The 27,453-nt window shown below is 47.7% G+C and overlaps 4 protein-coding genes across 5 annotated transcripts; 1 reads left to right on the forward strand and 3 right to left on the reverse strand.

Moving 5' to 3' along the window:
* Nucleotides 1-319: 319 nt before the first annotated feature.
* erbb3b (erb-b2 receptor tyrosine kinase 3b) lies at nt 320-12,026 on the reverse strand. Its single transcript, XM_061271361.1, has 28 exons — nt 9,662-12,026; nt 8,642-8,796; nt 8,395-8,581; nt 7,806-7,931; nt 7,672-7,734; nt 7,471-7,589; nt 6,444-6,585; nt 6,247-6,360; nt 6,064-6,181; nt 5,900-5,973; nt 5,736-5,826; nt 5,470-5,672; nt 5,275-5,407; nt 5,117-5,210; nt 4,351-4,508; nt 4,217-4,273; nt 3,776-3,917; nt 3,589-3,708; nt 3,425-3,516; nt 3,153-3,345; nt 2,927-3,082; nt 2,777-2,852; nt 2,437-2,583; nt 2,265-2,362; nt 2,024-2,206; nt 1,885-1,947; nt 1,383-1,665; nt 320-1,296 (listed from the first exon to the last, which is right to left on the reverse strand). The coding sequence occupies exons 1-28, from the start codon at nt 9,738-9,740 to the stop codon at nt 575-577; spliced, it is 4,188 nt and encodes a 1,395-aa protein (XP_061127345.1). The 5' UTR covers nt 9,741-12,026; the 3' UTR covers nt 320-574.
* Nucleotides 12,027-12,187: 161 nt separating this feature from the next.
* On the reverse strand, nt 12,188-14,511 carry arf3a (ADP-ribosylation factor 3a). 2 transcript variants are annotated; one of them, XM_061271359.1, is made up of 5 exons: nt 14,373-14,511; nt 13,523-13,705; nt 13,337-13,447; nt 13,126-13,250; nt 12,188-13,059 (listed from the first exon to the last, which is right to left on the reverse strand). In XM_061271359.1, exons 2-5 carry the CDS (start codon nt 13,668-13,670, stop codon nt 12,898-12,900), a joined length of 546 nt encoding a protein of 181 aa, XP_061127343.1. In that variant the 5' UTR covers nt 13,671-13,705; nt 14,373-14,511; the 3' UTR covers nt 12,188-12,897. The 2 variants fall into 2 exon arrangements, with proteins under 2 accessions (XP_061127343.1, XP_061127342.1); XM_061271358.1 differs by having other exon boundaries at nt 13,523-14,441.
* A 1,509-nt stretch (nt 14,512-16,020) lies between these two features.
* wnt10b (wingless-type MMTV integration site family, member 10b) lies at nt 16,021-19,311 on the reverse strand. The gene is made up of 4 exons (XM_061271362.1): nt 19,064-19,311; nt 18,410-18,672; nt 17,625-18,025; nt 16,021-17,250 (listed from the first exon to the last, which is right to left on the reverse strand). Exons 1-4 carry the CDS (start codon nt 19,138-19,140, stop codon nt 16,735-16,737), a joined length of 1,257 nt encoding a protein of 418 aa, XP_061127346.1. The 5' UTR covers nt 19,141-19,311; the 3' UTR covers nt 16,021-16,734.
* On the forward strand, nt 19,239-25,314 carry wnt1 (wingless-type MMTV integration site family, member 1). The gene is made up of 5 exons (XM_061271363.1): nt 19,239-21,634; nt 21,722-21,837; nt 23,372-23,625; nt 23,751-24,016; nt 24,089-25,314. Exons 2-5 carry the CDS (start codon nt 21,737-21,739, stop codon nt 24,578-24,580), a joined length of 1,113 nt encoding a protein of 370 aa, XP_061127347.1. The 5' UTR covers nt 19,239-21,634; nt 21,722-21,736; the 3' UTR covers nt 24,581-25,314.
* The last annotated feature ends 2,139 nt before the right edge of the window (nt 25,315-27,453 follow it).

A 27,453-nucleotide genomic window follows, 5' to 3' on the forward strand; every position in this document is an offset into this window, starting at 1 on the left:
TTTTTTTTTCCAAATTAAAAAAACATTTAAAAGTCAAAATAAAACTTCTAAATTGAGGAAACATGTGTCTAACCTTTAGGAAAATGCAGTATTGCTCCAAATGTTCGTTTACATTCTTTTAGAAGTCCGTTTTTGCCTGTTAGGATGATCGCGAATTAGCATCTTTCCGCTAACTCGTTAGCCTGCCCATTACTTCTTTTTGGTGACCGTACTTTGCGGATTTCACTTATCCCGGGTGTATTTCTACTTAGATGTCCAGTAATGCTTGGGATAAATATTATTTTGAAAAGAAATTAAAAGACTGGTGTTTTTTCAGGAGCCAAAATGTATATTTTATTAAACAAACACGTGGTAAAACAGTGTATAAAATACCTTTGTCTTTGACATAATGTCATCAGTGTACAGCGAGCTTACAAAATGATGGCAACTCTCCATCCATTTAATCCTGAAGGTACAAAAATGGCACAATACAGAAATCCGTTTCATCTCTGCTTATTCTGCACTTGCTCTCCAGCAAAATGCATCTCAACTTGTTGATGCTCCAATGGAAATCAAAGCACACCACCAGCGTGGACTAGGTCCGAACAGCATCCGGCTTGAGGAACAGTCTGCTGTGCCAGTAGTCTGGATTGTCAAAGGACGAGCTGCCACCAGGCTCTCCCGTTCCCGCGCACACCTTGATATATCCCCCGATCCCCGTGCACCTGCCGCCGCCTGACTCCCCCTTCACTGGGAGGTTCTGGTAGGTCGCCTGCTCCTGCCCGCTGGCGATTCCTTCAAACGTGGCCATATCCTCATACTCCTTCCCTTCCTCATCTGGCGTACTCCCTCGAAGTGCTTGTTGTTTATCTGCGTGATGGCCCTCCGCTAACTGAGCCTCGTCTTCCTCGCGTGTTCCATCCGACTCCGCTGCGGATGTCTCGCGTCTCTGCTGCGCCGGCGCCTCGTCCTCTGTGGAGTCCCGGCGTCTAATGTCCATGTATTCATACCTGCCTTTCCCCTGAGGAGAGCGCACGCGGTCCTCCTTGGCTTGGATCTGCTTCTCCATACTACACTGATGCTTCTCTGTGGCCAAATTGTCCTCGAGGTTCTCGTTTACCTGCTGATCGTCGGTGGCTGGAACTGGTGTCAAGGTGTCCTCGTGGGCAGGTAAGAAAGCGACAATGGTTGGAGAAGGTGGTGATGGGGAAGAGTTGCCCTTTGCCGAGCAAAGGTGACCTTCAGATTTGTGGCTCATCACCTCGTACTCCAGGGCCAAACTTTTCACTTTGCTTAATCCGGGCGTGACTTTACCAGCTTGTGAGAAATGACATAAGCAAATTTATTTAAGATCTCATTTATGTCAATCCAATTATGTACCCCCTTCACATTTTGTCTTTTACCTCTTTCTGGAGCGCTAGGTGTTCCAGGAGGGACGTAACCAGAGTGGTCTGCCTCCTCCTCCTCACCGCCGGATGTCCACATCTTGTGTGAAGACGGACTCGATGCCGTGGAGAGCTTTCTGTGCCTGTCCGCTCGAGGGGCGGCGGCCCTGTCTGAGCCAAGCCGAGACCTGTGAGGAGCGCCGGTCCTGAAGCCTTCGTCTGCCTCCCTGCCATTCCCTCTAACCTCTGACCTTTCCGGCAGAGTTCGCACCGAGCTCCGGCGGGACCTTTGGAAGCGCAGCTTCACAAAAGAGGACATATTTTGAAAGTCAACTGAAATTGTCCAGAGGTTGTTAGAGGAGAAAGGGAAAAAAGATTAGCACTACCCTGTCAATACGACAGGGGGCAGTAGAGTCACAGTTTCATGATTGTAGACGATTAAAAAATATATATAAATAAATTTGAATCCTCTTTCCAGTGTGCGTGTGCGTGCATGTGTGTGTGTGTGTGTGTATCTAACCTGAACAAGGCTTTCTACAGGATTTGGAGTCATGGGCAGGTAACCAACAGGTACGGCAGCGCCCTACAATGTCACGAGAATAATCCTCACTGCTGAACATAAAGTCCCCGTCCCCCCAAAAAAACGTTCAGCTCATTACCCGATACGAATTCATCCTTGAACGAGAGAGACTCCACGAGGGCGAATGTTGCAGAGGAGGTGTTTGGAAACCTTCCTGCAGAGCCTCCTCATCTACATCCACCAAATCGGGGTCGAGCAGCCCTCGCTCAGAATCTCTGCGCTGGATGTCCCGCGAGGTGCTATCGTCCTCCTCTCCTTCCAGCTGCAGAAGACAACCAAGTGGGAATTTGCACGTTTCCATCAGATGATGAGCGTCTCACCTTGATGACCAGGTATCTGGGCGGATCTCTCGCCATGCGTGTAAAGTCGCTCGCCAGCTCTTTGAAGGTGGGCCTTATGTTTTCATCAATCATCCAACCTGAGACGAGAACAACCAGCCGGCTTTCACATCTTCTCCGAACGTGCCAACGCTTGTGCTTTTACGCCACTCACATTTGACCATGACCATGTAGACGTCGATGGTGCAGATGGGCGGCTGTGACAGACGTTCGCCCTTCTCCAGCAAACACGGAACCTCCTGGGCCGGTGCCGAGCCGTAAGGTTCCGCCCCAAAAGACATCATCTCCCATACTGTCACTCCTGCACCAAGAACAAGTTTTTTTCGACGACATAATACTCGAGTTGATTATTTTTGACAAATCGAGAAACATTCGTGTCTTCTGAATGTGCCGAAACCCCGCCCCCGCACAACCGTCAATCGAAAAACATTTTGGAATCAACTTCACAGGTCTTAGTCGTCAAAAATCCAGGATTGCGTAATCGGGCCGCTCACCGTAACTCCACACGTCACTTTGGTGAGTGTATCTTCTGAACAAGATGCTTTCGAGAGCCATCCATTTAATGGGAGTCTGCACAAGAACGTCAAAGGCATTGAGTTGGCATACAACAACGTGCGGCGGGGTAGGGTAGGGGGGGGGGGCACCTTGGTGTTGGTGTAGATGTATTTCTTGTCGTCGGGATAAAGAAGATCTGCGACGGCGTAGTCCGAGATCTGGACCTGGTAGTTATTCTTCAGTAGGATGTTGCGTGCCGCCAGGTTCCTGTGTACCACGCAGTGTTCCTCCAAGTAGTACATCCCCTGGGAGGAAACACGTCAGCGTGGTGGACTCGGGTCGGCGGCACCATGCGGACCCGTGCGGACGACTTACTTTTGCTATTTGCACGCACCAGTTGAGGAGACGCTGGGGGCCCAGGCTGTTTTTGTGCTGCCTGACGTGCTCCAGCAAGGAGCCCAAGGAACTGAGCTGGGTGACCAGCTGCAGACTGGAGCCGGGACAGATGCCCAAAAGTCTGACGATGTAGGGATGGTCCAGGCTGCCCATGGCAAGCATGCGCTGCGTGGAGAAGGTACACGGTCGATGGACTCCAAGCCCTGAATGCTCATTTTCAGAAGCTCGATTCTCACATCAGTTATCTCGGTATCTCGGTGAAGGTCTGACGGCCTGAGCTGTCCTGGAGAGTCTTGATGGCCACCGGGATCTTCACCGTCTCTCCATCCGGAGTCCAAAAGCCCTTTGAAGCGGAAACAAGCAGTTGAGCCGCAGTCACATATCGGGCTACAAATGACAAGCAGACGATGGCTACCCTGTGCACTGTGCCAAAGACACCGGATCCCAGAACTTTGAGCTTTTTTAGCTCTGAGGGCTTCAGGGTGTGCGCGTGAACCTTGGTTCCTTTCTCCCCGGGACCCAGTGGCTCAAAACTCTGCCAAGACACAAGACTCCTGACTTGAACGCATCTGGACCGAGGCACAGAGGTGGGATTGACTCACCTCTCCGCTCTCAAGGTATCTCCGCATGGCTCTCTTGCGGCGGATGGCCAGACCTCGGTGGTAGAGCAGGCCCAAGAAAAACAACACCAGGCAGAATATGAGGCCAGCTGGCACACCTAAGGCGATGCCTGTGATCTGGCCACTTCAGAGCGAAGATGATAGGGTGGAGACATGGGGCACACAGGTCACAAACAGCTCAAAGGAAAGTTGGAAAGCCATGTCGCCATTTGCTTCATGTGGCAGGAGGAAACCAGGAGACCAGATAAGATCAAACGCATCTTCTTGCGGCTTGCGCACAGCTGTGCAAAACTTACATCTCAAAGAAGATCTGATACAAGCATCTATTTGAATGTAATCAAGTCCAATATAAGAATCCAAACGCTAGCCGCAAGCCTCACCATGCTCACCCCACAATTGGGAAGTTCAGGCGGAAAAACTCACCCGCTAGCAGCCAGTCTCACAGTCTCCAAACAATCACCAAGTCCTGGACCTGAGCATCTGCAATAGGCAAACGTGACAAATGTGACGTTTGGGTGCTTCAAACAAAGAATCATGATAAATGCCAGAAGTCCCACCCTTGGGTGCAATTGTGGTGACACGGTTCACAGTGACCTTCCGCGTTGGCATACTTGAAGATCAGGCCCCTCTGGCCATCGTTGACCCCGGCAGGGCAAGACGACATGCAGTAGGGACCGTCTCGAAGGTTGGCGCACGCCACGCACTCGTAGGCGCCCTGAAAAATAGCCAGGTGGCAAAAGCCACTCAAAGGATGGAAGGAAATGCACGGCAATAAAATCCGTGTTAATCCATCCTCTTTTTTTTTTTTGTCGTTTTTTTTTATGCAATGATCAAAAGCATCATAAAATATGAAGAAAGGCTGTGGTTGTTCGCACAATATGATTATAATTCACTATTATTTCCCTTACAGAGAACTTGCTAACGTCAACAAACCCCGTAATATTGAGAAATTCCTATGGTCCCTGAAGTAAACACTTAACTCTCGGCGTTTTCTTTTTGCGATTAGATCTCGCGGGATTGGAAACGAAGAACGTTGTTGCTGGTTGGATTTATTAAAGACGTGTTCTTAAGAACCTAAATTTGGATTTCTTTTGATGTTGATAAAACATTACAAACCAAATAGACACAATTTACTCGTTGTAGCTGTAGTACCCCTAAAACGCCGGTAGGTGACACTATCCCTCTGCGTCAGGTGACTTTCTTCTAATTTGTGCGTAACTTATTCTACAGTACAGTAACAATTAATTCGATTCAAAAGATGGCCGTCAAATTTTATGAAGGCGAACCTTCTTTTGATTTTTAAATAAGAAAAATTGCTCCTACCGGCCCCGTGCAGCTGACCTCCCCGTGCAGACGTTTGCACTCGGAGTGACAGGCGACGCATTCTCCATCAGCCCTCGCAAATTCTCTCAGGGACCTATAAAAGTAGACGCCATGTTAGCTTCCGTCACATCTTCATTCATTCTTTTGCTTATACGGACCCAGTATAAAAATGGCAGCTGTCCACACAAGTGCCATTTCGGCTGTAGTTGCGACAGGAGAGACACTGGTGCGGTCCCGGGCCCCAGCAACCCGAGCTCGAACACATCAGGTCGCACACGTGACCTTCAGCGACTGCAGCAATCAAATCCAAGAATCACAAATGTGCTGACATTTTTCAGAAGGTCCCAGCTCACCGCATTGGTCCAGCGGCTTGTTGCTGTTGATGCTGTTGACTCGGAGCCGCCCCCCTCGGAACAGCTTAGCCCAGTTGACGGTGTGGTGGTAGCAGAGCTCGGGGTTCTGGCTGATGTACACGCTTCCGTCGCTGATCTCGCGGAGGGAACGTAGACCCAGCGAGGTGAGCGTGGGAATGCACATCACCATCAGGGAAAAGCGCCTGTGATTGACAGGGTTGGTCAAAAACGGGCCAGAAAGAGCAGATGGGTTCATCAGGACTTACCTGTGAAGTGATCTTCCTTGGATGGTGGTGAGACTGGAAAAGACGGATAAATCGCTGAGCTCTTTTGGCCACGACTGGATGTTGAGGATGTCTGCTCGTGCGACACAGTCGGGCGGGCGTCAAATCAGCTCGACATGCACGACAAAGTGGAGCAGACATCGTACCGGTTATCTCTCGAACGGTACGGAACACTTCTAGCTTCTTAGCATCCAGAGGTGGGATCTTCTTGAAGTCATCTCTGAGGAAGGCAAAAGTTAAAGGGCACACCAGCCCCAATTTAGCGATACAAGCTAACCACTCAATTGTTGTTTTAACATCTTGCGCATACCCAAGAATGCCCGTGACCAAGAAATGAAGACTTCCTTGGATTTTGGTACAGTTGATGAAGCTGTCAATATTGCTGGAGTCCACAGTCTGCCTATGTTCCGCCCCCGTGCCTTCACACACTGTGAAAAAAGAGGATTAGAGGATTCCACTTTCCGGCCAATTTGAGAGTTTCTCCGAGTTAAACCTTTGGGGCAGAGTCCAACGCAGGGCTCGCAACGTCTGTGGCCTTCTCGCTCCACCTCCATCTTGCCAGGAGGACAGACGCTCACGCAGGAGCTGCCGTCCACCACGAAATGAGCTAGGAGGAAAAGCCAGAAAGGAAGTAAGGCCGAAGAAGAAGGAGGAAAAAAACAACAACAGCGACTTAATTGGCCCACTCACCGGGGCACTGAGAGACACAAATGGATCCGTATTGATATTTGGCGTTGGGGTTGCTCTCCATCTGGAACGTCTGCTTGTTGTAGATGAGAGCTTGCGGACATTGAGGCACGCAGGCTCCCGAGTCGTTGAAACGACGACATGCCTACGCGCACACAAATGGAGCAGAGACTTCAATTGTCAGCTTTGCACGTTTTTTTTCTTCTTGTCCTACGGAGGTATTTGTGACGGACCGCTTTCCGTTTTAGCCACGCGGCAGGATGGAAATACAGGGATTTAGGTGATAGAGAGAGCGAAAGACAGAAAGAGAGAGAAAGAGAGAGAGAAAGAGAAAGAGAAAGAGAGACAGAGAAAGGGAGAAAGAGAGAACGAGAGAAAAAAGAAAGAGAAAAAGAAAAGGACAGAGCTAGATAGAGAGATCGAGAAATGGATGGATGGATGGATGGATGGATGGATGGATGGATGGATGGATGGATGGATGGATGGATGGATGGATGGATGGATGGATGGATGGATGGATGGATGGATGGATGGATGGATGGATGGATGGATGGATGGATGGATGGATGGATGGATGGATAGATAGATAGATAGATAGATAGATAGATAGATAGATAGATAGATAGATAGATAGATAGATAGATAGATAGATAGATAGATAGATAGATAGATAGATAGATAGATAGATAGATAGATAGATAGATAGATAGATAGATAGATAGATAGATAGATAGATAGATAGATAGATAGATAGATAGATAGATAGATAGATAGATAGATAGATAGATAGATAGATAGATAGATAGATAGATAGATAGATAGATAGATAGATAGATAGATAGATAGATAGATAGATAGATAGATAAACCAACAAACAAACAAACAAACGGATAAGTAAATAAATAAATAAATAAATAAATAAATAAATAAATAAATAAATAAACAAACTAAAAAACATTGAAACAATCAAACAAACAAATGAATAAATAAACAGTGTCTATAAATAACGTAAACTAATTGCAGCACTTACAAAACAGTGGACATCCAGAGGGCCCGTGCATCCCGCCGCACACTCGATATGACAGCAATCCCTGGGGCTGGTCCCAAAACAACGACCGTTACACTGCGGAGCGCACAGCGTCTTTGTCACTGAAAGGCACAAAAGCGACACAAGTTTTACATTCCGTCCGCTCTTGAATGCAGCGGAGAATGGGAGCAATTGTGCACTCACAGATCTGACAGTGCTTCTCACTTGGCCCCCAGCAATAATGGCCACAGGATTTGTGGCAAGGCCCTGAGACAATCGAGGAAAAATCACAATGTGTACAAGTAAAAGCAGTTCATTTCTTTTTCAGCTGCTCCAACCTCTGTCGCCATTGTAGTAGATGTCAATAGGAGCGTTGGAGTCCCTGATGATATCTTGCCAGAAGACCCATGGACTATAACTCAAGTATTTATTATTAATGATCTGTACTCCTCCCTCCAAGATTTCTGCAAGGAAAAAGTGGACTGGTTAACTTTCATGAAAGTACATTTTGATGATTTTATTCATCTCACTGGTGGTGTTAATTGATTTTTTTTTTTAAAGAAAGAGTGTAGAATATAATGTCTACAATAGAATATAAAATAATAATAATAATAATAATAATAATAATAATAATAATAATAATAATAATAATAATAATAATAATAATAATAATAATAATAATAATAATAATAATAATAGAATATAAATAAAATATCAGTCAAATGAAAAAAATCACAAATAAATTCAACATTATCACTAAATTATTTCAGGTTAAAATAAATATTTTTTTTATTTTTGTTTTTCTCTTTGACCTGTAAGTGCAAACTTGATACCTCCAGCTCATCGGCACTTGACAGCACCAGTTTGGCAAACAGGATTGTGAAATCCAAAACTCGTCGATTTAAAGCAAGCAAACAACGTTGTCACCTGTCAGATTGGTGAGGCCGAGCCGCCGCAGGCCGTGCGATCCGTCCTTGGGATAGTTGAGGTAAACGGAGAGAGCAAAGCGTCGTTCGTAAAGGCTGCTTCCTCTGATGACCCGCAATTGCTCCAGGGGAATTTCCCCAAAGTGATTCATGGCGATGAGCACGTAGCCGGTCACCTCGCGGATTGTCTGCACGCAAGAAGACGCTTACCAAGCCGCTGGTGGTGCACGTTGTTGTGTTTCTTTTACCTTAAGGAACGAGAAATCCCAATTGCTCTCAATCTGCGTGACTTCCAGGTTTCCCATGATGATTTCACAGCCGTCATAGCGCTCCTTGATCAGGTTGTATTGATTCTCCTGAGAGCCTGTGGAGCTCAGTCCATTCTGGGTGCCAAGACACACCGCTAACACACAGGAGAGGAAGACACACATCAATGCGGTAAAACACACTCTCAAACAAATATGCAAACACACTCTTTGGTGTCCCGCAAGGCTCAATTTCGCATCCCCTTCTGTTTGCTATTAATTGCTGCCACTGAGCCAGATGCAAATCACTGAAATTGCTTCTTTCGGCCTTAAATACCGTATAATACTCAGATCAGTAGTTTCCTTTAAGCTCCATGCTGCACATTTACATCCAAACAATCTTTCCATGTCGAACAAATGAGTGCACTAGTGAGTTCCTGCTTGTCAGTTCTGCAGCTGGATGAAAAATGTGCAGAAGAGCAAAACTGTCGACGGTTCATCACTTGGACACACAGAGCCCCAGGCTGACGGAATTGACGACTTGGGGTCGAAGAGAAAGGGCTTCTCAAATACAAAGTTCTTATTGTGATGAAGCTATAAATGTGGACAGTCTCTCTCTCTCTCTCTTTCTGGCGCTCTCTCTCTCTCTGCAGTGACAGTACTTTAGTGTGTGTGTGCATCTTGGGGTTCACTACAGTACATATATGTGTGGCAGAGGTTGTGCTGCTGAGACAATGGCTGGTGTGTGAGTCGTCGTTTCTTCTGGCACTGGGAAGGGAAATATCATGTCAACATTTCTGCGCAAACAAAATGGCATCGGTCAATGAAAGCAACGTCTTCTGTATGGATTACGTTTGGAAATCCGTGCTTCTCAACAGAGAAGACGTCAACGGATCACGTCTGGTTTTCCCCAGCATTGCCAAATTGCCTGGTGAAAAAGTTCGATTGCTTCCGTTCATCAGTTGGCAGTTTGCTTGATTCAAGCACAAAGAAAGGGAATATGAATGAAGGTTGCTCACTTACCATCATGCGTTGGAGTCAAAGTCGCTTGCCGACTCCACAGCAATGCCACGGACACGCAAATGACGAGCCACTGCTTCATATTTTCTCAAGTATGACCATATCACACCAGTCTTGACTTCATCCGGCCTTCCTTAGCTCCGTCTCGTCGTCCTTTTTGTGTAAAAAGAGCAGATGAAGGCGCCTGATGAGTTGATGAAAAGAGGCAACAAGTGGCATTTTGTTTTGAGCAAGAACTTCCCTCCCTGAGCGGCTTCTGTGATTGGCCGGGGACAAGCGGCCGGGCGGGCTTCTTCCACCTATCCCAGCTCGGTCCGTCGTTTTGTTTTTGTTGTCGTCACTGAATACGTAGGATGTGTAGAATGATTCAACCTCAAATAATTCGCCTTAATAATAACTTTGGTTGTACTCTTTGTATTTCGTGAGTCGGTGGCTTTTTTCGGACTGCTTTTTCCGATCTGCTATACAATAAATGGATTGCTACATGTTAAGCGCTCTGAACGTTACGCGTCCCTCAAAAGGAAGCACAGATGCGTCTCATGGCGGTCCGAGTAACGTCAGAGGCGACTCTGTTGGTTGTGTAAAAAGCAGTATTGTCCCCCCCCCCCCTCGTGCAGCCTGCTTCTTAATCACCTCTTTGATGCACATGGAGCAGCCGGCCACAATGTGAGCATTGTCAAATGGCCGAGTCACTACTCAGCCCCATAACAAGCTTAATTTGTGCAAAAGGCCTCAAAGTCGGCAAGATTCCTCAGACAGCGAAACAACTCACTGCCTGGCAAGCATGAGCGACTTTTACTGATAAAATGTGACTCATGGATGATACATTTAAAGTTCCTGGAAAGTGGGGAAAAAAATTCATGGCTTCTAATTTGGAGGCATCACAAAAATAGTGTTGTTGTTATCGAGCCTGCCCATCTTTAAGTGATTTAAAAAATTTTTTTTAGCAATGTTGTAGTTAAGATTAAGACATTACCGAAACGAGAGAGTATTGAGATGGAAATGAGACCAAAGTAAATATGCATATAAAAAATATTTTTATATTATTATTTTATTTTTTATATTTTTTTATGTATATATACTTTGAGTTTAGGGCTTTTAATGAGTCTCTACTGGATTTCTGTTGTCTTGGAAAATATTCGGTTTTATTTGAATTTCTTAAACAAATTTGATGAGTGTTGAGCAATGAAGAGGACGAGAAATATGATTATTCACCCTCAAAAGACGCACTGCAAATATTCATTGACATAATCTGCAATCACATTGGCAGTCAATTAATGGAGGATAAACTTGGCTCGTGATTGGCGTCATCCTTCAATGTTGTTCTACCTTGTCTTTGGAGCATACTCAAACACAATATGAAAGCATATTAGAAAAAACATAATGAATGGGAAACAGTTGAATCCCCAAATTAATGTATAAAAATGAAAATACTAATTGGCTACAAAATCATGTGCTCGAAGAGAGATGTAAAATGTTGTTTTGTCCAGTTTGTCAGCTTTTGTGCTCTAACTTTAACAATTGATACCTCTTTTTATGTTTTTAGTTTGTTATATTTAAAAAAAATGCTTATGAAAGCGCCGCTTTAAAATTACAAAATAAAAACCTATCTGAGGTTATGGTCCATGCCTCTGTTGTCCAGCAGGAGGCGACAAAGCTTCATGTTGAAGTTGAAAGCCCTTCACTTGCTCCAGCCCCTGCGCTGCTCTGACCTGAAAAAAATGATCGCAGCCAAAATGTCTGCAAAACAGCACGACTTAATGAGATGCAGAAAATGAAAAAAAAAAGTGAGAGAGCCAGAGAAGCGAATCATTGTCCGTTTGTTTTTCAAGACAATAGAAATCAACTCTCCTCCTCCTCCTTGGTTGTTGTCGAGCGTCCTCGTTGAGTTTGGTGTCAGCCATGCAGTCTCCGATGTGGCCCCTCCCAATTAAGGCGAACTGCGGGAGGGTGACTGCTGTGGCCTTTTGCAGTTATGTCTCCCTTCAAAGATTGATGAATCGATTGTGGAGCTGCTGCCGGTGTGTCTGTGCCCTGGGCGAAGGCGTCCCGGTTACGGGTGGGAATCCCAGCTATGGCATCTACCCTGGGGCGACTATTGTAGCTGTCCTGCAGGGGGCCGCGGAGCTGGTGGCCCCGGGAGCCAAGTGGAGCAACTCGGACTCACATACTGCTGTCACATCCCTGGAGACACACAGCGCTACTCTTGTGCCAAGTAAAAGCAATACAACCTCAACTCCACATTCACCTAAATGTTTTGGAACCATTTTTCTGGCATATAAATATATATAGCAGTTGCTTCCAGAACACAGCTGAAAAGCAAACAATCAATGTCCGTCGAAACGAGTCGTCACTGGCTCCACCCCCTTGTTGTGACGTCACACTTGCGTCAGGACGGGTCCACTTTACATACGAGGGGGTCGTTGATGGTGGAACGCTTGACTGTCTTGTGAGTTCGATTCCCGCATATGATGGTGTGAATCCGATAAAAAAAAAAAAAACTCACACATGAAGAGACAGACGCCATTGGGAGCGAGCGTCGGTATTTATTTACAGCAGTTGACAGCCAGTCGCGCCGCCCGCAAGCCCGATTTGTCTGTCTTCACATGCAGCATGGGAAACAATCGCATTCTTTTCATTTTCTTCTTTCCCTGCTTCCACTCGCAAAGAAGTGATATACAGTACTTCAAATCTGCTTTACAATAAATAAATCCTGCTGAAATAGAATTATTAAGTGCATTATTGGGGTAAATAAATGGATGTAATCTAAAAAAAAAAAAAAAGGAAATATATGTTTTTCAATAAAGTCAAATATGCCTTTGACTCTGTTGCAAACAATGTTGAGCTTTTGATGACAACATCTTGCTAGTCCCACAATACTAATATATCATTTACATCAAGTACAATTAGGTAACATATTATTACTCCACCTGCAGCACAAGTGTAGACCTGGACAAAATCAGACGCCAAAGGAGGGAAAATACACGTGGCAGTTCCGAAACATATTCCCGATGTACGGATCCAGTGTGGAGAAAGCAACGCATTGAAATCACACACATGATAATAATAATAATAAAAAACTCTCACAGTAGATCCAAACAAACCAATCAAATAAATAATCAAGTCAAAGAACAACAGAGATGTTTGTTTTGGGGGGGGAAGGCCGCCGAGTCAGGGACTTCTCGGCACCGCCTCACCGTGTCAACTCGATGCGTCCGGACCTGGATGGAGCTGGCCCTTCACTTTTTGTTCTTCAGCTGATTGGCCAGCCAGTCCAGGCCCTCGTAAAGACCGTCGCCGCTGGTGGCGCAGGTGGCTTGAATGTACCAGTTGCGGTGGCGAAGGGAGTGCAGGCCCAACTTGTCGGTGAGCTCCGCCGCATTCATAGCATTGGGCAGGTCCTGAAAAAACAAACAACAGCGGTCGTTGCGTCACGCGCTCCCGGGCACGTCCGAGCGGGTCCGCACCTGCTTGTTGGCGAAGACGAGAAGGACGGCGTCCCGCAGCTCGTCCTCGGCCAGCATCCTCATGAGTTCCTCTCGAGCTTCGTTGACGCGCTCGCGGTCGTTGCTGTCCACCACAAAGATCAAGCCTGCGCGGGCGGGATGACGGCGAATATGCTAAGTTGACCTCCTGTAAAATCTGATTCTGCTGACATCAGCATGGGTGGCCGCTTACCTTGAGTGTTTTGGAAGTAGTGCCTCCACAGGGGACGAATCTTATCCTGGCCGCCCACGTCCCAAACAGTGAAGCTGATGTTCTTGTACTCCACCGTCTCAACGTTGAAGCCTGAGCAATAGGAAATGACAAAGGAGTCGCACAAGCTGGATTTTTTTTTTTTTTGCTGGTTCTCGCCTCACACACCAATTGTGGGAATGGTGGTGACGATCTCGCCCAGCTTCAGCTTGTACAGGATGGTGGTTTTCCCCGCCGCGTCCAACCCCACCATGAGAATCCGCATCTCCTTTTTCCCAATCAGGCTCTTCAACAGGTTTCCAAAGATGTTGCCCATGATGACCAGCGGCCCGCTCCTCAGCTGCAACAGAACTATGAAGCGGAACTCTTAAAGAACCACGCGGCACATTTGTAATGCCTTCACCTCTCAGAAGAAATGAAACACATACAAAAGCTGGAGGCTGGGGAAAGTTCAAACCAAAGTTAATCATGATCAGCACTGATACAGTCGGCTGTACAGGTAAATAATATTCACTACCTCGGGGCAGTGCAGAAGAAGTAGGTGCAATTGTGTGTTATGAAACAGAACTCCACGCGATCTCGAAAGAGACAAATTCCCAAATAAATCATGAATTAGCATCGAGTATGCTGGCCGAGAACCAGACTGCATGCTGCAGTATGCTGTAGTCGCTTCAGCCGCGTGGACCGAATCGATTGGCTCGCGAGACATCCAGACATTGATGATGATGATGATTATTACTATAACGATGCAGTGTTCAAATGACAAGCATTAAAAGTCCATCTTTGTTAAATAAATTAAAGCCATATTATTCGCCCCTTGAGTGTGTGTGCGTGCGTGCGCGTGTGCGGCAATCGTCGCATAGTCACGACTAGCACTCCGCTCGCCTTAATGTGGTCGATTAATGAGCGCTAATTGAGTAATATTTGTTAGGGAAAAGGCTTAGGGTATGTCCCATTAACGTGAGCACAATTGTCACGTCTCCTCGTCGAAACGATGGCGCAATTCGTTTGCACTTACCGTCAACGGGAGGCTGCCAGCTGGATGAAGGAGAGAGTCAGGTTCGTCGCAAATCCCGCGATGACACGCCTGCGTAGTCTCGCGGGATTTGGATAGATGAGCGCAACGGTACAACGATCCTGCTGTTTAATGTCTTCTCCTAAAACGGCTGTTTTTGTTTTGTTTTGTTTTGTTTTGTTTTGTTTTGTTTTGTTTTGTTTTGTTTTGTTTTGTTTTGTTTTGTTTTGTTTTGTTTTGTTTTGTTTTGTTTTGTTTTGTTTTGTTTTGTTTTGTTTTGTTTTGTTTTTGCGTTTTACTAATTTACTAATTTTTACTAATAATTTTCAAATTTTACCAAGGACTGCTCATGTGAGCTGAACCGAACCATTGTGACACAAAGTAAGAATCTAAAGTGTTTGAATAATTAACACTAGGATCGTCTTAATAAATAAGTAAAGTGTAATAGGAGGCTTTGTGACTCCTCCTGCCACATAATTAGCTCGACAAGTGTATAAGCATACAGTACTTGGCTGAAATGAAATATTTTAACAACAGAAATACGGCACCCCCCTTACCTCCATTTGTTCCATGACCTTTTTTGATCAACTATGACCCCAACACAATCTCTCACCGCTTGTGCAGCTCAAAATTATTTTTTTCAAACATTCAGCAAGCATGACGGGAACAAAACATCAACGTGACAACCCTTGAAAACTATTTATTGTCGTTGTAAAAGCAGATACAACGAGGTTGGCGAATACGCAATGTTGCATTTTAGCACGTTGCGTAAATTCTAATTTGTCCCACAGCTGTGTGTGAATGGCGACAACAGGAAGGCTGCGCAACAAAACACAAACGCTTTGAGTCAATCTGGAATGTGCTCCAACAAATACTAAACAAGAAAATTAAAATTCTGTGACAGTTTTCAGCGCTCACTCACATGATGTGTTTATCACGAATAAAAGACAGGAATAAAGTGGCGAGCAGATGTTTGCAGCTGCACGCCAGATTTGGGGGTGGAGCAGACTCATGGCGGGGTTTGTATGAGCCCAGAGTTTTGGTGAGGGTTACGCGGGGGTTACGGCGGGCCGGGCCGGGGCGGCAGCGGAGGTGGGCCGACTAGTTATGACTTATAGGAAGCTCTCCTCTGAAGTCGCTGCCAGCGCGCACCCCAGCAATCACAAGTCTGGTGGCTTCTGCTAGCTGAACTAATGAGGGCCTGCAAGTTGAGGGCAGGGGCTTTGATGTTCTGGGTAGCTGCGTCCTTGTGTTTTCTCTGCCGCTCTCGTCCCACATCAAAAACCCAAAGGGGAGTTGAGAAGCAGATGTCGGGAGCCTTGTATTTAGACAGCGCGGGCGCATGCACGCGATTCATCCCTTCCCCGAAGCCCCCATTTCTCCTTCCTTGCAGCATGGATCTGCTCTCACGACGTATCTCTGCATCTATCTCACACTCCATCGCCTCACTTGACACCTATAATCAAGATGTCAGTCTTTTCTCTCCCAACTTCCTCTCTGGTTGCCTCTCTTTAATTTTCAAGCCAGTCTGGTTGTCGTTATTGGCTTGCTATCAATGTGTTTGGCTTTGTAGCATCGAGGGAGACATTGGCAAGGGGAGAAAGCAATTGCAGTGCGTCTGACACGTGCGTGGAGAAACGGTGACATGGGATTCAGCACAAACCAAAAATCCAGATCTTTATCATTCCATAGCGTTCAGTGTCACTCAAAACCAAGCTGGCAATGTTGCCAATTCAGTGACATTCCTCAGGAGGCCAAAACGAGTTTCCCCAAGTTTGCACCATTTTTTTTTTTCATCGTAGTTGCTATTTTTCTTGTGTGAAATATGTGTTTGGGTATCACAAATACATTACAAATATAAAGAAAAACAGTTTTTGAGTGATGGCCAATCTCATCTGGTGTTTTTCGAAAGCGGACAGATGGATGTTGCCACTCTGCAACCGTCTTAGCAACACCTTGCGTGATCCTCCCGAAACAGCAAAAAACTGTCCTCTTGCTTTTCTGGTGATTCTTATACAAAGAAACAAGAGCTCGCTCTGGATTTAGTCCCCTACTGTTGTCACGAGCCACATCTGCCATGACGCCATTGCTCAAGTAAATCAGCAAAGTCCTTCAATATCTGTGAAAAGTCAAACGGATCCTCAATTCGCAAAAATATGGAAAACAAAAAAAAAAGTTCTTGTCATGTTGTCTAAAACCACAAGGTCCACATGGAGCAAAAATTCAAGAGCATTAGAAGAGAAGACAATCACGCTGTTCTGTCCACCAGCACAGCGACAACACAGTAATAATATTAATAAAAATAGATTTATAAATGTACAGTGCGTGTCGACTGAAAAGAAAGCGTCCAAGCGTACCACTTGGTCTACTTGCAGACGCTGAGCCATTCGGTGACTCGGCACTCGTCGCACAGAACGTAGCAGCACCAGTGAAAGGTGCAGTTGCAGCGCCGGCCGCGGTTCTGCTTTAGGATGTTGTGTCCTCGGCCGCAGCACAGCGAGCTGCAGCCGTCCGTGCCCGGGCTGCTTTTGTTGCAAACGCGCCCGTGCGTGCCCAGAGAGTCGGCGGCCGCGTCACGCTCGCAAAAATCGGGCGACTTCTCAAAGTACACCAACTCTCTGGACAAGCCGCCCCGGCCGCCGCCGCCGCCGCGACCTCCTCTGGAGCTCCCGGTCCTCCTGCGGCCCACGTTGCCGATTCGTGGATTGAAAACGCCGCTGTTCTTGTTCTGGGAGTTGACCAGGACGGCCGAGAGTAATTTCTCCTTGAGTATTGAACCCACCAGCCGGAACTCGGGAGATACGTGCCAGCAGGTCTTGAACTGGCAGCTCCCTGATGTGCCGTGACACTTGCACCTCCTCTTCATGTTGTCGGCGACGATCTGGCAGGTCACACACACACGTGGATATGGGTCAGGGTCAATTATTTCTGTCGCTCTAGTCAAGCATGATGCTAAAAGTGTCAACTAACACGATTGACTAAACGGGAAGTCAAGTCAAAAAAACAACATCATGGCTCTCCTGTTTTCTGGATTTGGTCATGTGACATTTGCAAGCTGAGCCCAAAATGGCCACCGCTTCAGATGGTCTCCAAACGGGTGGCTTGCTCTGCTTAATTCATACGCCGCTAATGCAATTCCATATTTGGACTAGTGGGGGCGCCTAGAAAATAGCACGGAAAAAAATTTGGACTTCTTCTTGAATAAATTTGAAGATGAGCCCATAAGACCCTGAGGGCCAAGGTCACAAGACTCACCTGCCGTCCCACTCGCTTGTTGTGTATCCTCATACGAGCGTGGATGTCTCTCGGGGACCCCAGGGAGTCCAGCCACTCCCTGGAGAAGCGTTCCCCAAAACGTAAGTCATGATTGCAGCCGCTCCACTCCCAAGTCTCCTGCATGGAGCTGAGCTCGTGGGGAAAAGGCTTGAAGCGCTGGGCGGAGGTCGGATCCAGGCGGCCGGACGTGGGCAGGCCGGCCTTCTGCAGCATCTGCAGCTGCAGCCGCATCAGTTTGGATCGCATGAGCTCGTCGTCATCCCTCCGACGCTTGCCATCGCAGCCGCATCCTCCCAGCTTGCCCAGGCTGCAGGCCGAGGCCACCGAGTGCGCCACGCCCGCCGCTAACAAGGCCAGCGAGAAGGCGCTTTCACGAAAACCTCGTGGGAACACACGCAGGACACAATTTAAGACCTGAGCGAGTGCAGAATTGCACATTGCGTCTGCTAACTTCATGCTAACACATATTGGGAAACGCCATAGCATTATAACACTTTTGCACACAAATGGTGCAGCAACACAAAAAGTCCATTTGACATAACTCACAATAATACTTATCCGTGCAAAAAGCAGTTCATATTATTTCAACTTGCCGAGTCACTTCTAGTAGTTTTGAAACTCTTCTTTGTGCCCCCTGGTGGCCAAGTCGCACAAGCTGTTTCATTCTTAATTTTATTCAAAATGAAATTTTCCTCATTGAAGCACTTTGCAGAAATGGTTGGTTTGCTTTAATTTCAAGGGGAAACGCTGGCTTCGTGTCTCACCTCTGTTGAGGATGACGCTGTGGTGCAGCAGCTTGCCGAGGGCCTCCAGGGACGAGCAGTTCCACCGCTGGTCCCGCAGCTGGTGCTGACACTCGTGGATAGCCACCTGGATGCCCTGCAGGGCCGAGGCCGTCACGTCGGGTCGTCGCACGCACATCTTCAGCTGACGCTTACTCAGGCCGGCCAGGCGCAGGCACACCGAGTTGGGGGTTAGGACTGGCTCTCCTGCCACCTTCAGGCTGAGGATGTCATTACACAGCACCCTGCCACGCCGCCCACACCAGCGCATGCATACACGCACGGGAGTGGACAGTCAACTGGTTGCCGGAGCCACGCGCAAAGACGCGCCGCGGAGACGACAAGACAGTGAGTGTGTAGAAAGTCCTTCCACACTGAGCGCTTTACATCGATTCCAAGCAGGGATGGATGGATGGATGGATGGATGGATGGATGGATGGATGGATGGATGGAGAAATGAAAATATTGATTTAAAGTACATTTAAGTCAAGTTTACGTATATAAGAAGTGTGCGTGCATGCGTGTGTCAGTGTTACGTGCGTGCGTGCGCGCGCGCGTGTGTTTACGTCACGAATTTTGAATGAAAAGATGTTTTTGGATCATCGGGTGGGAAGAATAGCTCTCAAGTGCACTTACGTCAACGCAGGTAGTAATAACAATGCTGCCGCCAAAATCGGCCACCGGTCCAAGCGGAGTTTATGTGGTAGTTCCATTTTCTGTCGCGCCGTGACATTAAACCTCTGGTGAAGTTGTCCCGTGTTTAAAAAGACAATTGTTTCAAGAGATAAGGATTTATTTTCAATACACCGGCCCCAAACGAGGAGGGAGAGTGAAGACGAAGAGGGGAGGGCGAAGAAAGCTGGAGATCACTGGAGCAGGATGGGGTAGGGGCGTGGGGGGGTAAAGAGGAGGCCCCACAGGCGGCTGTTTGCAAAATATTGGCCACCATTGAAGTTGGACTGTCATCTTATTAGGTCATAACATGCTCTCTAAAATAAAGTTTTAGGGATATGAAACAATGTCCGTAAGCGCAGAGTCAAATGAGGAACCGACACATTTTCATGCCATTGCTGACTCCAACTCAACAATTTAAGACAGTCCAACTTGCATTTTTAGAGCGTAAACCACTTATTCAGCAAAAATTAAATCATAAATAAATAAATAAACAAACAAATAAATAAATAAGTATGATATAATAATATACTCTGAGTGGTGAGATGCTTTTTTTGTGCATGAAAAAAAAAAGAAAAAATGGATTAACAATGTCGTACTCTGAATAATCTTAAATTAAAATTTTACTATACTTTGAAGGTGAAGGGAGAGCAATAGCAATGTGCGACCATCAGCAAACCAAGGGTAAAGGTTATCCTTTTTTGGTAATTGGTTATGCGGTGCATAAATTAGTCAATTGAAACTGTTCTCAATCTGCAACGCCAGAATTATTTGATTTGATTATCTCCGTATTTCTTTTATTTTGGTTACTTTTGGTCCGTGCGTAAAAGTCGCTCCATGCACCTTTACGCACAAGCCTCGCTTCCCAAGCAAGCGCATGCACTTGCTCTAAGGTCATTGAAAACTAGAACAATAAAACCTCCGGCAAGAATGCATGTGGACATACTTTGTCCACGGAAGAGTGGGGAAGAGTCATTGATGGATGTGGGACGAAGGAGAGGGAAGGGGGCGGGGCCATTGGCACTGTACGACGGAGGCAGCAGAAGCAGCAGCAGGCAGGCGGCACCTCACAGACAATACACCCCTCCTCAATCGCATGCACCCCCAACCAGCCACCTCCACCAGAGCGACAACTTCACTTTGTCATCTCAACCTCTTCAGGGGAGTCATGAAGTTCCGAGTGATCCGTTCAAATGTGGCTGGACGATTTCAAAACCAACTGGATGTATTGGCCTGCAGGTGCGAATTCTCTAAAGTGGGCCAGCTCTTTATATCACCACGCACGTTAAAAGTTCGATGCGGAATTGAACAAAAACAGAAACAGAATAGACGCTGAGACCCCCCCCCCCCCTCCTGAACACGACTCGCATAGTGACACCAATTCATCTAATCTCCTTCCATTCCCTAAGCCGCAGCAATGAAAAGTGCATTAGCATTCTGCTTTGGCGTGTATATCTAAGTGGCTTAAAAAGTGATTTGAAGTTGATTTGTATATAAAAGGCTCCCCCTTGATCCGGATTGAAGCTAATCTGCTCGGTGTCGCATGACTGCTTCAGGAAGCCCCGTTTGGGCACCGAGCTTCGCGCGATTCCAAATGTCGTCAAAGCCGCTTTACAAAAGCCCATTTCCTTTTTACTGTCATCACAAAGATTATTCTTCCACCTCTCTAATATGGAAGTATATGCAAATTGGCAGATAAGCGCGGCGGGCGCGCGCACGCACTGTGATGCACTTTGGGGACATTGAGATGACTGAAGAAATGGGCTCACACCGAGGGAGGTCTGCGGGCCAGATGTTGAAATTCGGTAGAAAAAGTCCGAGCAGGACGCGCACTCATTTTGCCGCACGCCGCGCGCGTCAAATCATGCCCAACCGAATCACACATGCAAGCAAGGCGTGGTTGCGTAAACCCGCGGTCCAAAACGAGAGCGAGCTTTCAGAGAGGAGGAGATAGAGAGTTGGCGAAAGGCAGTCGCCCCCACAATGACTGTCTGCACCGTGACGGACGCCACCTTCTGCCTGCGCGGAACAACACACGGAGAAAAAAAAAATTCCAGTGCGGATTGGATCTTGAGATTCCACAAATGCGCAACGCCACGGATTGCCCCACCATCACCCCCCCTCTCTCATCTGTCTTTTCTGCACAGTTGTGTTTCCTTATTCATTGTGCGCCCCTATGAAGAGCATTAACCATCCCTCCCTCCAATCCTATTGAAAAGACTCCGAGGAAGAGTGAGGGGGGGGGGGGGAAAACACAGAGGGAGACGTGAGCAGCAAATCCCTTTTTTATTCCCCCCTCGTAGCACTCAATAAGAGAAGAATGTGTTGCCTATCTGCTGTCACCGCCGAAGGGATCAAGTCGGCGGGACCGTCCCACGCGCTCCATGCACCGCGCAGAGCATCACTCGGAGGGACACAGTGAGGAGGAGCGCATGCACGCACGCAGCTTCCTCGCATGCGTGCACGACTCTTTGACTTCAAGCCTGCGATCTGTCTCACGTCGACAGCAGTCCCGCGCTCAATTAACTCCGACTGGTGAGTTGATGCACCTTGCACAAGAAGTGACGTTTCTTTTCAAATCGCATCGTGCTTTATTAATTTATTATATTTTTTTTTTTGGAGGTGAGCGAGAGCGCGATGCGGAGTTTGGCGCTTCTGCTGGGAGTCAAAGCCGCCTGCATCCTGCTGGTGTCGTCGCTCTCCGGTACCGGGGCGGTCAACAACAGCGGCCGCTGGTGGTGAGTGCAAGGCCAATTGGGCCAGCTCAGCTCTCTGTGCGTGCATGGATTTTTTTTTTCTTCACGCTCCGACATCAGATATTGTGTTACTTTTGGCATCGCTCACTAAATTCTACCGCACGAGATTTTCTGCTTCCAAACTGCCAGTGCATTTATTTTTCTTTCTTAGAATTATTATATCATAAATGCATTTGCGATACTAAAACCGCCGAACAAAAAAATTGTTTATGTAAAATTAATTAACTGTCAAATAGAATCCAACAACAAGACTCATTAAATAATATTTGGACACAAGGGAGACATTACTTGCTTTGAGGTTAGGTTTTTTGTTTTCGTTGCATTGTTTTTATGAGCTTGTTCAAATGTTTGTTAATTGTGGTTTGGGCGCAAAAGATTTCAAGCATTTTGGAAGAGTCTTTGCTGTTTTTAATAAATTGACAGCTGACATTCCAGAAGCTTGCGAGGCTAAAACAAACCCTTAAAATAAAAGTCAAATTATTAGCACTCATTTTTAAAAGCAGAAGTGGGTCATTATATGAGGTGATTGAGTCGAAGTGAAAAAAATATATTCTAAGAATATTGAGGCGCTAGCATGTGGGGTACATTCAAAACTGATTTCAGAAAGGTAGCCGAAAACGTCTTGAGAAGATAAATTAAAATAAATTTCAGGTTGAACCTAAAATACACGTTGACCTCAATTTTGCGCACCTTGCAAGAAGCTGAATGTGTCAGAGTTGCCCGAAGTCATTCATGGTGTTGGCAAAAAGGTGGATCCAAATGCAGAGAAGCGGAAAGGTGGGGCAGAGGTGCTCTCCAAAAATACCAAAAAAATGAAAAATGACTTGGATTCATCAAAAACACAGATGTCCAAAATAACAAAGTGGCAAAATCCTTGACTGGCATTGATTTGTGTTTGCCAGAGACCGCTAACAGCAACAATGAATTGACTTGGACCGAAAGAGACCAGGAAACTTAAATCCGAGCAAGTGATGAGACACCTGGACAAGACACAAGTGGCTGACGGAGCTGATTTGATACACAATTAAGGGGCACAGGTCAACGAGAGAACGTAGCGACTGCCTCGTTATGGACGCAAAGAATACGGGGCAAAACTCAAATCAAAACCAAAATCGACACGTGACAGAATGTCAACATTGGCAACATGATCCGGTCCTGGTTCACTTTGATTTGCTATTCAAAGCATTTGCCCTTGTTCAGACCGCCAGTCAAAATCTCAATTTTTAGCCCAAATTGTTTGAAAAGCCAAAAAGCACAATAAGTTTGACTTTGGATTTTTTCTATTTTACTCATTTTTTTCTTCTTATGAACAGAAACCTTTTTTCTCTTTTTTTTTCAACCTTTTTTTTCATTTATTTCTCATTTTTTCTCATTTTTTTCAATTTTTTTTCTAATCTTTTTCTAATTTATTTCTCATCTTTTCTCATTTTTTTTCTCATGTTTTCTTCTTACAAACACAGACTTTTTTTCGGCCCAGTCCGACTCTCACTCTGACTCGTCCTTGTGCTTGCGCCAGGGGCATCGTCAACGTGGCCTCCTCGTCCAACCTTCTGACCAACTCCAAGAATGTGCCGTTGGCGCTGGACCCGAGCCTGGCCCTACTGAGTCGCCGGCAGCGTCGACTGATTCGGCAGAATCCTGGCATCTTGCACGCCATCACGGCAGGACTGCACACGGCCTTGAAGGAATGCAAGTGGCAGTTCCGTAACCGCCGCTGGAACTGCCCGACCACCCACAGCCCGGCCATATTTGGCAAAATTGTCAATCGGGGTTAGTCTCTCTTGTATTTCCCTGCGGGTCATCCTTGGAAGACTTTGGGGGAGGCGGGACGACCATCTGTTCGGCGACCAGATCAAGTCCGGCTTCTCATGAGAAGTTTCGGTGTGGTTTCGCAGGCTGCAGAGAGACGGCCTTCGTGTTCGCCATCACCAGCGCGGGGGTAACGCACGCCGTGGCCCGCTCGTGTTCGGAAGGGGCCATCGAATCGTGCACGTGCGACTACCGGCGCAGAGGCCCCGGGGGCCCCGACTGGCACTGGGGCGGCTGCAGCGACAACGTGGATTTTGGCAGGATGTTCAGTCGGGAATTTGCCGACTCCAGCGAGAGAGGGCGAGATCTGCGCTACCTCACCAACCTGCACAATAACGAGGCCGGCAGAATGGTGGGGAAGGACGCCGGGGTCGGGGCGGGCGAGCGGGCCACCGACTTTGACTTTGCTCTCCTGTTCTTACAGACGGTGTCGTCGGAGATGCGTCAGGAGTGCAAGTGTCACGGCATGTCGGGCTCGTGCGCGGTGCGTACCTGTTGGATGCGCCTCCCGAGCTTCCGCGCCGTGGGCGACGTCCTCAAGGAGCGTTTCGACGGCGCTTCCCGAGTGGTGTACGCCAACAAGGGCAGCAACCGCGCCTCCCACCGAGCGGGCCCTCGCCACCTGCAACCGGAAAACCCGGCTCACAAACCCCCCTCCGTCGTGGACTTGGTTTATTTTGAGAAATCGCCAAACTTTTGCTCCTACAACGGCAAAAGCGGCACTTTGGGAACTTGGGGTCGAACTTGCAACAACTCTTCTCCGGGTCTGGACGGATGCGAGCTGCTCTGCTGCGGACGCGGCTTCCAGACTCGGGCCGAGAGCGTCACCGAGCGCTGCCATTGCACCTTCCACTGGTGCTGTCACGTCAGCTGCCTGAACTGCACCAGTACTCGAACAGTACACCAGTGTCTATGATAACCTGGCGGCGGCGGCGGGGGCGTTCCGGGCCCAAGAGAAGCAAAAGTCGCTAACAGAGAAAGTCACAAGTACTGCACATGGGCAATTGCGAGAGTGAACCAGACCGGGAACTTTATCAAGCCCAAATTCCAATCAGTGGATATAAGCACAAACGTATCAACAGGGTATAAAAGTTCACGCTTGCTTATATTTAATGCTCAAAAGAAAACTTGATAGCTTGTACTCATAAAGAAGAAGAGACTTCATTCTCTTGCAGATCTTCCAATTCTTCGACAGCAATCCATTGGTTACGGCCCAATAGCAAAAAAAAAAAAAAAAAATCCTCCAGCACATTTTGATTTCTCATGGAGACACTTCTCAAGCCTGCTCCAAAAGCTAAAGCTAACTGGCACAGGTAAGTTGGGGAGGCTCCGCCAGCACCAGTGGCATCTTCTCAGCATGTTTCCAAATAGCGGACCAGACCTGTTTCAAACCACAGAGACTTAATCAGCTAAGAGGACCAAAATGTTGTACAGATCCAAATATTTATATAACAACGTCATTGCTGGATGAGCCGTCGAATGTCTTTGTTTCGTAGGATGATTTCCTGGAATGACCACTTGGTGTGTTTTGCCATGCACTGAATACACACTTGCAAAAGTCAGTGTGAATCAAAAAATATTTCATACTACGCTAGTAAGATGCCAGCGAGCTCTTTAGGGAAGACGAGTGATGTAGGCGCCATTGTATGATAGAACAATAAAGTTTATATTTTTCAATCTGTTCACGTTTTGGTGTTTTTTTTTTTTAAATGCTCAACCAAGTGAGCATCTATCCCTGGGTGTCCTGAGCTTAATCCTATTATCAGCAGCAAAGCTCACAAGACATCTTTGCATCTGGGCTCTCCATTGACAAAGGCAGCTTATGCAGACACAGACACCTTCACCTCGCACGGCGCCATCTAAACTAGTCTTCTTCCACACATGCTTGGCGGCGAGGAGCAGGCGCAGGGTCGATAGAAATCGATTGGCTATCGCTCGACATCCGATGTCAAAAAAAAGATGGGCTGAATTAGTTTCTTCCATATTGTAAAAACAAAGATGGAGGACTTTGAGGGAAGCGGGGAGTAGAGGAGGCGGGGTTCAAATGGCAGGCATGAGAGCGAGGTGGGTGAGGCGGCGTGGGAGGGGGGGTGGGGGGGCGAGGGGGTCCGTGCCTGTGGGAGTGCTGAGGAGTCAGTGATAATTAGCTCAATTAGTGACAAAGGCAGTGTAATAAATACCGACTTAGTGTCTGGGTCCCCGCTGGCCTCTCCGTGCGCAGCCTGCGATGTGGCCCTGGCCTGATGGACAATTCATTAAAGTGACAAAATAGCCCAGCGTCCAGGCGTGACGCAGCGAGTTAGCACCCCGCCGGCCCGGCTCATTGTTCTAATTGTCTGGGCCGGAGTCACTTTGTGGCCGCCTCCTACTTGAGCCACCCCGGCCCTCGGAAAAGCCCGGGCACTTTATGCCCCACCTTAGTGTGTGAGTAGGTGATCGGCAGGTTTGGGGCGGGGGACAAAACAAAACAGTGAGAGCCCCTCGGGGCGGGGGAGGCGGCGGGATTAGCCCACGGAGGTTGCCCGGGAGCGCCGGGAGCAGCGCCGATCGGAATGTAGGAGAGATGAGTCCAGAAGCTCGGATGCGGGACAAAGCGAGAGTTAATAAGGAAAGATTGAAGGGGCCGGCGACAATGGGCCGCCACCCGAGTCGAGATGAAATTGCTTCCGAGGATTATTGGGAGAGGGCGTGAGCCATGTCGGCTTTGTGTGCGGGTGTGTGTTTGGTCGGGCATTTGTGTGTGTTTGTGCCGGGCAGGGGGAGAGCTGGATTGATGGCCGCCCCTCCGGTCGGGGAGCGGGGGACCGGGCCGAGGCTAACCGGCTGTTCCCACAGTCTGTTCTGCCGCGGCCACCTTTGACACACGGGCCCGCCAGGCGGCGAGCGGGCAGGCGTGGCGACCTGCCCGGCGTCCAAAACAACAATGCTGTCGCCGGACGACCAGAGGGGAAGCGCGGGCCGCCGAGAAAGGCGAGAAATGAAACCAGCCCCGAAACTGCTTTGAATGAAGCTTGGAAAATAGGCGGGACTGCGACGAAGGTGATGAGCAGCTTCACGTACAAATTCCTCTCTGAATGTCGGAAGCCTCCTTGCCCGCTGGCTGGAGCGGATGGTGTGTGTGTGTGTGTATATGTGATTGCAGGCGGCAGCTGCAAGGCAGAGCCAGCTCAGGAGGAGAAGGGCAAGTGACCTTTGGGGCAGATGGCAGTTCCAGAGCGAGAGCCACGCAGCATCACAATGGTCGTGGCCTCCTCCGTCACTTCATCATCTGCCAACCCTCCGCAAGCGAGAGCTGCTTTCATTGTGCTCCAGCTTCATCAGCCACACGGCACATTCCGTGCAGTCCTCAACAAGTGTTGGCGGGCCAAGCGAGAAGGACGAAGCGGGCCGCTGAAACATTGTGTGCCCAATATTAATAATATGGGATGGATGGATGGATGGATGGATGGATGGATGGATGGATGGATGGATGGATGGATGGATGGATGGATGGATGGATGGATGGATGGATGGATGGATGGATGGATGGATGGATGGATGGATGGATGGATGGATGGATGGATGGATGGATGGATGGATGGATGGATGGATGGATGGATGGATGGATGGAAGAACAACAAAACCCAGGACGCTGTATGTCACAGCGCCATGTCCCACATCAACAACATGAACATCCTTGAGCCAAGCCGTACATGTCTGCGTGTGCTTGCATGTGGCTGCCCGCACGCTTCCTGCTGCCATTCACGGTCCAGCCCATCTGGCAAGAAGACAAGTCCTCTTTGAGGCCAT

This window comes from Syngnathus typhle, linkage group LG2 (genome assembly GCF_033458585.1).
Source record: "Syngnathus typhle isolate RoL2023-S1 ecotype Sweden linkage group LG2, RoL_Styp_1.0, whole genome shotgun sequence".
NCBI classification, from domain to species: Eukaryota; Metazoa; Chordata; class Actinopteri; order Syngnathiformes; family Syngnathidae; genus Syngnathus; species Syngnathus typhle.